The sequence below is a fragment of the Montipora foliosa genome, chromosome 10 (genome assembly GCF_036669935.1).
Source record: "Montipora foliosa isolate CH-2021 chromosome 10, ASM3666993v2, whole genome shotgun sequence".
Classification (NCBI taxonomy): domain Eukaryota; kingdom Metazoa; phylum Cnidaria; class Anthozoa; order Scleractinia; family Acroporidae; genus Montipora; species Montipora foliosa.
In genome coordinates, this window is record NC_090878.1 from 19527660 (window position 1) to 19539804 (window position 12145).

The 12145-nt window shown below is 40.8% G+C and overlaps 1 protein-coding gene across 1 annotated transcript in view; it reads right to left on the reverse strand.

The window, feature by feature from the left end:
* Nucleotides 1-7128: 7128 nt before the first annotated feature.
* Nucleotides 7129-12145, reverse strand: part of LOC137972600 (tetratricopeptide repeat protein 28-like) — a 21577-nt gene continuing 16560 nt past the window's right edge. The window contains exons 5-6 of the mRNA XM_068819342.1: nt 9826-12145; nt 7129-8116 (exon numbers count right to left, since the gene is read on the reverse strand). The exon at nt 9826-12145 is cut by the window's right edge and continues 964 nt beyond it. Of these exons, the coding sequence (XP_068675443.1) occupies nt 8097-8116; nt 9826-12145 (2340 nt within the window). The 3' untranslated portion in view covers nt 7129-8096. The remainder of the gene's footprint in view (nt 8117-9825) is intronic.

Genomic DNA, 12145 nt, shown 5'->3' on the forward strand with positions numbered 1-12145 from the left:
GTATTTTGCTTCTCTGTGATTTAATATGGTCTCATTTAGGGGTCAAAAAAGCCTGAGGCACGCCCAAATTGGTCTGCTTTAGGGGTTTGATTTAAAATTTCCGACGAGCTTCCCTCCACTTTTTATATGGGAACCCCCCCCCCCCCCCCCGGGCGTGTGGGGTAGGGGTGAATCTTTTCGGAGCGAATAAATAGAATGGAAATATTGGGTGGAGCAAGCTGATTAGCAACATCATGTACCAAAGAGGCAACCAATCTAAAATAAAGCAATTTTACTGGTAAGATTCAGGGACTAACAAAAAGAGGAACAGTGTGAGATTTGTAGTCTGAAAAATGCATTAAACGAAGTACTCGCTTTTTTAAAATGACAATTTTGTTTAGGTAAGTATTTGTAGCTTGACCCCAAGCAACGAAAAAGTGTAGTAACCGGCACCAGATGCCTAAGCCTTGCAATAACGCCAATTCCTTTGCTTACTTTCGTCGAAATATAATCAATGTGGTGCTTCGAAGAGAGAGAACCATCAATTAGAACTCCAAGCTTCTTCACATATGTTTGACGTTCGAGAGATACTAATTGTTTAGAATTGTTATCAAATATTTTAAGGTTGACTTCTTCATGGCCTAGTTCCCGATGATAAGGATGGAAACTAACAAAGTTAGATTTAGCCGTTGTTTGAATGTAGCCACTCATACAATTTATACAATTCCTCATTAACAATGATCTCGAGATTGTTTAGCAGACTAACCCTAACCCTAACCGCAGACTATTCTTTCTTTACCAGAAACAGAAGAACCAATTGGTGTTGATTGTGTTCTGCCTAACAAATATTACGAGAACCAGTTATTGATTATTCCTCTAATTCCATAGTGGTGCAGCTTGTGTAACAATATAAGGTAATAAGGTCGTAGTTAGGTAAGGTAATAGTCTATTTAAGCATTTAAAAATGAATTACAAAGTGTATTTACAATAAAATTATTAAAAAACATATTGAATATACACATTATATAAAAATAGATATTCTAATTATTATTATTAAAAGAAATTATTGCACTAGGGAAAAAGCTTCTTTTAAATCGCTCCGTTCTACACTTATATAGGGTTCTGTGGGTAGGGTTTCTCATCGTACGTCCATTCGCGCTCACCCGCGTCATTGTCAGGTGCTTTGAGAGAGGGCCCTTCCCGTCAATTTTCTTTAAAGTTCTAATACAAAGATCATTGCGGCGTATGTCCAACCTTGGGCAGTCAGCAAGTTCACGTGCCCTGCTATAGGTTTGTTTGGGAAAGATAAGACCAAAAGCTCTTTTCTGGACTCTTTCGAACTGTTTAGACAAATAGAAAGGAAAAGCATAATGCAAAACTACGCAGCTATATTCCAAAATAGAGCGAATCAAAGACAAGTAAATTGAGACTAGGTCAGCTGCTGGGACAACGCCCCGACGTAAAACACGCAGAATATGCACGTGTTTTGATACCTTAGCAACTACTGATGCAATTTGCTCATTCCACTTTAAGTCATTCTGAGTAATAAGCCCCAGGACCTTATGTGCGCTAACCACCTCTAACGGTTGATCATCAATTGTTAAGGGGGTTAATTGCAGTTTTTCCTTGAAGAAACACAATCGCAACTCCTTGCATTTCTTAGCGTTAAGACGCATCCAGTTGCCAGAGGTCCAGCTGTTTATTAAGTCGAGTGTAGCCCGGGAGGATGATAAGCTACCCTTACTAAGGTTCTCTGACAAAGAGACATCATCCACGCACTTCCACATTCCAAAATTAGGTGACATGGCCCTCCCCAAATCATTGACCATTATGAGGAACAAAATCGGGCCTAATTTGGTCCCCTGGGGACTCCTGCTTTAACAGGGAGCCAGTTCAACAATGTCTGATTTAACTTAACGCGTTGTTTTCTATCAGATAGAAAGTTGATGATCCAAAGGATCAGACAAAGTCTGACGTGGGCTTAAAAAATCTCCTCTTTCATTTTTTAGCGAACCGTATAACTATTGTGAGTGTACTTTATAAATGGGGACTCTGTCGATACGGGTTTTTTTTTTGAAAATTTAATCTTGTGCTGTACCCTGCACATAGGCCGCCCATTTGGCTTATTCCAAGACATGGTCCAGTCGATTTGCCTTTGAATGGCGCGCGGTCAAAGCCAACCTTTGACCGCGCTATTTCAGAGCAAATCGACTGGACTAACTCTCGGAATAACCTAAATGGGGAGCCTGTGTACAGGCTATCTCGGTTTCAGGCTGAATGTCTATGCAAGATGTGCAACAAGAATGTTCTGAAAAAACAGCTTTATTTAAAGTTTGATCGGAGTCTTTCAAGGGATATATTTATTTCCCATCACCTACGCATCATACGCTTTAGGAAAGTAGAGAGCGCGTGCTAATTCTCGTGCAAAAGAGATGATACAGCGGGAAGATCTTTTCTCACTTGCTGTTACTGCATTCACGATGTAAGAGAGTTGTAGTATTTGTGACTGAAATTGATAACAATCCAGCTGAAAGTTGAAGTTCACTCTACCTGTCAAAAACTTTGTTGGTCGAAGAGACATTGCTCCCAGCCAAGGAAAAGTAAATGAACGTTAATGTGCCTTCTAGAAGTTTCAAGCGTGTACTTAAACGTCAATAAACACCGAATATAGGTCCCTGCATTTTTGCCAGGCTTAAGTCTCGAACGTCTATGGAGTAAAATCTATAACAAACTCAACACATAGACTACTATCTTTGAACGACAGATGAATTGGCCATCAAGATCAAGAGGTGCCAGTTTTAATATATGCACGACAGCCAGCGAAGAGAGCCTACTCTCACTCATGGTACATCTCATGTACTGAATTTTTGAGCCTTTGCATCATGATCATTGAACGCTTGCACTGAGTGTCCTAAAATATCTGAGAGGATTGTAATCATCCGAATCGGACCAAGTGCATAAATCAGTGGCTATACTATCCCGGTTGGTACTTTTGAATCCTGCATAAGATCAAGAGTTTACTTTTCCCCTTTTCAGCTACAGGCCATCAAAAATACAAATTTCATCTTTGGCTTCACTTTGAGGCTAGTTAGATCCCTTCGAAACCCCTGCCCTTCATACATGCCTGTACCATAGGGAGCTCAAGCAACGACAACGGCGACGGCAACAAGAACTTCACAAATTTGCATACTTAGTGGGCAAAAACAATAGCTTTGCACGCCCTGCACGTGCGTGATATCACTTTTGTCCATTTCTCTGCCGTCGTCAGCAAAACAACAACGTGAACAAGCCAAGTTTAAGGTTTGGTGAAGGACGTCAGCACTTGAGGATAAATTTTCATTTTCTTCCCTAAATTAAGTGCTATTCAGACAGATGTCACTTTTGAGGAACTACCACGCCCTTGTCAAATTTTAAAAAAGTTAAAATAGTCACGAAGCGATTAAAATAACGCGAATTTGTATTTTGAGATGACGTTCTCGTACGTTGCTGTAGCCGTTGTCGTTGCTTAAGCTTTCTATTGGAGGGTTGCGTCAAGGGATAGCATCAGAAAGAGGACAGGCCAAAGGAAAATTGCAGGTGGTTAAGTAGCAGTTATGGTTATGGGACAAACAATTGATTTGAAGCGGGGCGTCAAGATAGATACCAGCGGAGCCAGACCTGGCGGTGATCTGGGGGCCCCGCTCTCAAACATTTTGTTTTTGCCCTTTCACAGTTTTGGTGTCTTATGGTGTTTTGGTGGCTTTGGTCCAAAAATAAGGGGGGAAGGGGGTCAGGGCCACCCCCCTGGATACGCCACTGGATACTTGAGTGAAATTGAGCAATTCAAGTTAACTCTAGTGGGGATAAGAGTAACAAAATTGCAGTAATCAGTCCTTCGTGAAGACCACAAGAGAGACCAGACAAATTATACAATGTGTAGTTGTACACACCATCTTTAATGCCCTTCCTGGCAAATGGACAGAGCTTCCATGCAATATCTACTCGCTCCCTGAACTTTCAGGTGGAAAACGTTCGCATACCTGTAGTTCGTCAATCCAAAACTGGATGTGAAACTTTTTCTCTCGTGACCACCATGACTTAATTGTCGAAAAAGATGGGATAATATTTGAATTATTCAAAGTGTAAGTTCATACCCATTCACTTCAATAAGTAATATAGCTCTTATAAAATCTAAGTTTACCGCAGATCGCAAACAAGAGTTTCTGGTTTGACGTTGGGTGTTTGAGTTTGAAACAGTATCAGTGCATTTAGATTAAAGTTAACAAAAGCCACGCTCCGTGTTTCAGGTGGGGAAAAATATAACATTATTGACTTTTTGATTGCCAAATTGTTTGGAAAAAATACTTAATTGATTAAACTGGGATGGTCCTCTGCGATGCGCTTGGTTTCATGCATTTTTCTCTTTGTGGTTTCGGCAAAGAAACAGTTGACACTGGGCCAGCATGGTACCTTCAACTCCGTGATCGGATCTTGTACAGTAACCTTCAGTTTATTTATTTCTCTCCATCGTCATAAAGGAAGTTAAGCTAAAAGTGAATGATAATTGCATAATACGCACTGTTAGAAACACCAATATTACAGTGTAAACAGTGGGTATTTAAGGCGACTTCCTGGTTTTATATTGCGCAACCCTTCTTGCATCATTGCCGTGAGCACAAGCTCGCGCACATTGATATAATGGCGGATTTTCATTGACGCCAGGTTTAATCCGTCAAAGAATGGCTATTTTCCCCTGTGCAAACACAGTGATCACCATTTTGCTGAGAATGGAGCCTTCATGGAGTAGTAAAAAAATCAGCAAAGATCTATCACCAGTTTTTTGGTTGCCTCCCACGCAGACACTCTGAGGGTTTCGTCCCCTCGTGGGGGAGGAACATGTATCGAAGCCCTAAGAGTGTCTGCGTTGGAGGCTAGCATTTTCCCGATCGTCCCAGACTTTGCCCACATATCGGCAAATTGCCAGACGCTTGACCTAGCTTCTCCCGATATTGACTTTGGCGGAAAATGGAAATTGCAATTTAGAAGATCGATAACGAGCTAAAATCATCGCCGACGTTCCCAAAAGTCAAATTTGTGTTTTCATATGACGGGAATGATCGCCGACGATCCCAAAAATCATGAACATGTTGGGAAAATAGAAACGCTTCCTATTTTGCCGATTCGTCCCCGACCATTCCAGATTATCGGGGATATCTACCATTTATGGTTTTCATCAGTCGGCAAACACTGCATGGGACGGTCGGTAAACTGCGAAATCCCCGATCGTCTGGGATTTTCCCGACAAACGAAAACTAGGTTTAACATATTTCCTTGGTTCAATTTTGACTGAAAATATGACAACTACTGGTACAAAGGATAAAAATCAAAGGCAAATGTAGAATTAGAATTTAGTACATGAAAACCAGTCAATCATTTCTATGTTTTAAATCGATTTTAAAGGAAATAACCAATTATGGAAAAACCAGCAGGAGTGTCAAGACACCGAAAACAAAACATATTTACAGAGGTGGACAGAATCAAGGAATTTGTAGTTATTGATGGAATCCTCCACTCCTGCGACAAACTCATCCCACCAGGTACGCAGGCTATGGGAAGGATGGAAAACTAGTTGTTTTGTAACGGGTGAAGGCACAGTCCTAGGCAGGTGAATTATGGGATATAATACGAACTCCCCAGTGACGAGAGTGTTTAAATAGTCCTGTGATGAACTATTCCGCCAGCTACGCAGGCTATGGGAAGAATGGAAAACAAGTTGCTTTGCGACGGGTGAAGGGACAGTCTTAGGCAGGTGAATTATGGGATATAATACGAACTCCCCAGTGACACGCTCTCAGATGTTCTGATAGGACGACGAGTCATTTCCATCAAATGAAAAGCGCCCATAGTCCTTTTTCCAAAGGATATCATGAAGTCGTAGTGTTACGTGCAGGAATAAGAAACCAAGAACCAAGAGGGTTAGCCCTCGGGCAAAAGAGTTTTTTCTATTATTTACAAGCCTGCTTTTATACTTTTACTCTAAGCATCTAGAAAATTCTGTTGCTATTTATAGTCTATTACAAGGTGTACTATTTGTGGAAACTGCTGAGTCACATCAAAGAAGTCTCTGGAAAATTACGAATTGTAAGACAATTCTAGAAAAGTCTGTAATTGCATGACAGATAACCTAAAAATAATTCAGATCCTCATAACTGCTGCTTTCATGTATTACTATTAAATAACCAACAAGCCATAGTCCATTTTCCAAAGAGATTCATGAAGTGGTAGAAAAACTGTTGACTGCTTGTTTCAAAAGCGAGTTAATGTAGATTGTTTTCACGTGACGTCACGGCTGCCATGTTGGTGAGCCTAAACAATGCAACGGCGGCCATGTTGATGTACCCAACTAATCCTCCGGGAATTGAGCTCTATTATCATGCAAAAGTTTTCTTTTGTTTCGGTGGAAAAACAAGGTTACTATCACGTGAGTGAAAACAAAACATATTTACAGAAGTGGACAGAATCAATGAATTTGTAGTTATTGATGGAATCCTCCAATCCTGCGATAAACTCATCCCACCAGCTACGCAAGCTATGGGAAGGATGGAAAACTAGTTGATTTGTGACGGGTGAAGGGACAGTGTTAGGCAGGTGAATTATGGGATATAATACGAATTCCCCAGTGACCAGCTCCAAGATGGCTAGATAGCTAGCTCAGTGACGCAATTGCACGTCGAGTCATTTCTATCAAATGAAAAGCGCCCATAGTCCATTTTCCAAAGGAAATCATGAAGTGGTAGAAAAACTGTTGACTGCTTGTTTCAAAAGCGAGTCAATATAGAATGTTTTCACGTGACGTCACGGCGGTCATGCTGGTGTGCCTAAACAATAGAACGGCGGCCATGTTGGTGTACCCAACTAATCCTCCGAGAATTGAGCTCTGTTATCATGCAAACGTTTTCTTTTGTTTCGGTGGAAAAACAAGGTCACTGATCACGTGAGTGAAAACACCCTATAATACTCTCTTCTGTAGTTACGGTAGCCAATCTGCGCTCAAGGTGCCATTTGCGACGATTGTATCGACGGAGAATAAAATGGACAACTTAATTCTTCTCCTCGAAATTCTGTGTAAGTAAAGCACTGGTCATTCAGAGATTTCTTTTGTCAACTACATTTGAGGTTTCATATGTTTATTTATAAAACAAAGAGACAATGACTATATGAGTCTTGTATATGCCTAAGATTGTTCATTAGTATAACACCGACCGTTTGGATTAAGGGGTTTACTACTTGGTATGAACCAATAAATATATGCATTGATCGTAATCTCCGAACAACTAAAAGAGGAAATATTTCTACAGTTTAAACTTTCAATGCATACTAAATATTAGGATCAAACATCACTCTTACTTCCTAGTTTTTAACCTTCTTGAAGTTTCTCTAAGAAATTGCCCAAAGAGATCGCTCAAATCTTGAAGTTCATTTCCTAGTCTTTTACATTCTACAAATCTGCCTCAGAAATCGCCCACTATTAAAAATATTCTCTCTTGCACCTCTGTGGCAATATCTTAGAAAATCCGCGTTTCTGAGAAACTTTCTATTTGTTTGATTCTGGAACCTTTTTCTAGCATTTTCTTGAATACAAAAGTTCGAGTCTTAAAACCACTATGTATATTAATTAGGACATCAGGTAATTTCTACTTTCTTAATTTGTTAGCTTTTAGAAATTTGCCCCAGTAGTCGGCCATTTTTTAATTTTGCGTTGGCCTTCTTAAAAAATTTCAGGAAATCTACAGTTTAGATTCCTCAGAAAAACTTGCCATTTCTTTGTCTATGGACCCTTTTTCGCACCTTTTTTTTCAAAGAAAGACTAATGAGAAGACCTGGCAACTTTGTCTTAAATTTTTGCTTTTTTTAGAAAAAAAAGGATGATCATGACATATGACAGCATTGATATTTAACGTTCCCAGTATGAATGAAAGACGGTTCTTCCTGGAAACTCTGTATCGGTCTTTAATGGAAAGTTCACCATATTCCTTTACCGCTTATGATGAGGTTAAATGCTTGAATGCTTACAATAACTCATTTAATAAGTAAGGAAAATGACATATTGACGCATTACAGTCCAAGAAGTGGTTATCTCAAGTTTTGGACGCCATTTCTGAAAAAGAAAGTAAGAAAAAAAAGAGAAAAAATAGCGGGTTAAATAACGATTAGAAATTTCATTCTGATTGATAAATGATTTTTAAAGTGCTACTACGACCAAAAATACAATTCTTTTTCTTTGGATTTCAAAACTATGTTAACTAAACACTAAGTAACCCAAGTTTTAAGTTCTGATTTTAAAGAGACACCTGTTTATTCTAACTGGAATTTTCTTATTTATTGGTCCGCCATTACTAACTTTAAAGTCTTCAGAGAGCTGGGTCGGGAAGAAAATGACGTCAAAGACTCACTAGTTTAAGAACGCAATGTTTGTGTATGCAGCTCAGGAGTTTTGGTCTTTTACATTTTCAAACTCGTGTCTTGCATATATAATAAGTTGCGTTTACACGCTGAAATTTTAAGCCAGTGAGTAAATGACGACATTTTCCCTAGATCCAACCCTCTGAGGTCCAATCGGTCAGTGAAATCCAAAACTTACACTCAAAATAAACAGCCTTTGGATATAACTCACAACTCAAAATTTTGCCAGTCAAGCATTAAGCGAACAAGCTTTAAAAATCTGAAGAAAAAAAGGAAATAACTTTTTGATCATAGTATCACTATAAGACAATTCGTTTCATCCATGAAAGCGATTTTACATAGATAAGATTACTTCATAGCAACAATTCATATTCAACCAAGTATAACCGTGACATGATGCAGTCTATAAGCTCTCAATAGGGAGCTTAAGCATGCGCTTTTTTAGGACACGGAAAGCAACCAGAAGTGAACAGTTTTCCCTTTTACCTCATCTTCACGCAACCACATTTACATTTTTAAGTATCTTTAGAGATTATTACCATAAAAATCTGGGAGACACCAATGTCCTGGCGCGAAATGTTCTCTCGCAGTTGCCGTCCGCGCTTCAAAAACGCACGTGCTTAAGCTCCCTATCTAACTTCAATTTACTGCGGTAACCGGCAATAGGCCATTCGCAACAAACGATTACATGGTACAAAATCCGCCATGCTGGAGGGCAAGCTCATTATTATCCCCGCACTGGGACATTAAAACAAAGGCAAGTCAAGCTTAACTGGTTCAGGTCTCTTTGTTTTAATGTCCCAGTGCGGGAATAATGATAAGCTTGCTCCCTAGTGTGGCGGATTTTGTACCTGTGATCGTTTATTGCAAAAGGCCTATTAGTGATAGTCCATTGCACTGTTCAAACAGTTGCGTACAGAAAAGAAAGTACCCTACCCGGTGAATGGGGTAGGCTTTCATATACCGGAGTAAAATGGCAGAGGACAAAAGAGCCATTGTCACTCCGATTAGGCCTTGCTCATTAGGCATTATTACGTTCGCCTTGTTCTTTTGTTTCATGAACATTAATTATTTCGGATCCGGTATATAAAAGACCAGCCGGTGAATGCAATTAATATTTATTTTAGTCCTTAGCCAAAGCAGTTCGTAAAAGAACTACATTGACGACCCATTTGAAAACTTTTCTCTACAAGGAACTTACCTGCCCTGGGTGCAAGAGGTTTTTCTTGGGCTGATTCCGGTGTCAGTCATGTCTCTATTGTGACCAGCTCGTCTGCCGCGCGCGAGAAAAAACCTCTGGTACCCAGGGTAGAACTTACCTTTTTCTCTCGACAACTTTCCGACACGAAACCTGTACATCATATTTCTTTTCAGTAATTAAAATCATATTCGAACAGCACTTACCATTATTTTCGAGTTGTTGTGGCCCAAATTCAAACGAGACATCATCGCCAATTAGAACAAATGGCGCCCAGTATTTAATGGCGGAATACTCCTTTGTCTCCCGAAGAGATTTCATGGCATGGTGAAGAGCTAAACTTGCACTTTTTCTATTTGCCAAGTGTTGGTAAAAACTCTTCATGAACAGCAAGGTCGCTTCATCATCAATTGCCCAGAGTGACACCAAAACAGACCGGGCACCAGCACACAGGAAAACTCTGGCTATTCCAACCACACCCTCAGATTTTACCTCTCCCTGACCACTATGACAGCAACTCAACACAACCAGCTTTGCCTGAAGACGAACTGCATGAACGTCGCTCATCGTTAACATGTAATCTTCCTCTTTGGGGATCTGTGATGGGCGGTCGGGATTTGGGGCCAAAACGATTTCTCCAAATTCATCATCTCCATGAGCAGCAATGTGGATTAAAGCAACTGACTTCATTCTTTTCAGGACCTCACCTTTCGTTGCATTTTGACCAGTGAGAGGCGCGGTCTGCAGAAGTTTTCCAATCATCTCCACCTCTTTTTTCGCGCATGGCAACTGTTTAAATATGGGTCCACCGGTGCCCCAAGTGATTTCCTTCAAGCACGGATCGCCCACAAGTAGTGCTTCACTCTTACTGTTGAAAACATTAGGTGCACTTGAGATCAGTTTCAAAGCGGACAACGAGGGAACAGTACGGATCCTGACAGAGTCACTCAATGCAGAATAAGGAGCCAAGCAAAATGTTCCATCAGGAACAAAGATCAAGTCATCACCTTGCAGCAAGTCTGCAATGGGACTGATTAAGAAATCATACAAGGACTGCAAGGGGTTGTCGGACACGATAAAAGACTGTAAGGATTCCTCCACAGCTTCTCCACTGCACGAGAAGTCGCTGCGATGTCTGAGCACCGAGCGATTCTCACATTGGACAACAGCCCCTGCGCCAATCTGTTTCAAAGTAGTCTTTATCAGTGAGTCAGCACTTCCATTTTCGATTTCCTTTTCCCTATAGTTTAATCCGCTTCCTCTTCTCAGAAACCAAAAACTGAGAGTGTTCCCTGCAAGTGCTATGAAAACTGTTTGTAGAGACAAATATTGCATAACAGCGGAGATAGTTTCTGTCCTTGCAATTGCCGAGGAAGGTTCTTCATCAACGCCAAATTGCACCTTCAAAATGTCTGTCAAGGCCTGTGCTCGTCCTTGTTCAGCAGCAAACAAAGCCTCATCAACCTCTCCATTCTTCAAAAGTGATCTCCACAGAGCTGTGTACGCTACTTGGTTTGAATCACGAAAGCTTATTTTCCATGCATCTTCTGACTGAAGAAGACGTCTTGTTTCATCGAAATGTTTTATGCTTAGACGACAAAAATTAAGGGCTTTGCACAACGAGCCTGATAATTCATGAACACGACCAAGACAATGGCAAGCAATTCCCTGTCCTACTGGATCCTCCGTTTCCTTGGAAAGCGTAAGATGTTGTTCGTTACAGAAAAGAGCATTTTCAACCTCACCTCTAATGTAATAAGCATAACCGAGATTATTATAGGCAACGCCCTCCCCGGCCCTATCCCCTACTTCTTTTGCAATGCTAAGATGTTGTTCGTGATAATTTATGGCTTCCTTAAAATTGCCCAGACTGTAATAAACTTTGCCGAGATTACCATAGGCCTTGCCCTCCCCGGCCCTATCCCCTACTTCTTTCGCAATGCTAAGATATTGTTCGTGATACTTTATGGCTTCCTTAAAATTGCCCAGACTGCGATAAGCGCCGCAAAGACTACCATAGGCCTGGCCCTCCCCGGCCCTATCCCCTACTTCTTTTGCAATGCTAAGACCTTGTTCGTGATACTTTATGGCTTCCTTAAAATTGCCCAGACTGTCATAAGCGTTGCCGAGATTACCATAGGTACTTCCCTCTCCGGCCCTATCCCCTACTTCTTTTGCAATGCTAAGATGTTGTTCGTGATACTTTATGGCTTCCTTAAAATTGCCCAGACTGCGATAAGCGATGCCGAGATTACCATAGGCCCCTCCCTCCCTGGCCCTATCCCCTACTTCTTTTGCAATGCTAAGATGTTGTTCGTGATACTTTATGGCTTCCTTAAAATTGCCCAGACTGAGATAAGCGTTGCCGAGATTACAAAAGGCCCCACCCTCCCCGGCCCTATCCCCTACTTCTTTTGCAATGCTAAGATGTTGTTCGTGATACTTTATGGCTTCCTTAAAATTGCCCAGACTTAAATAAGCGTTGCCGAGATTACCATAGGTCCTTCTCTCCCCGGCCCTATCCCC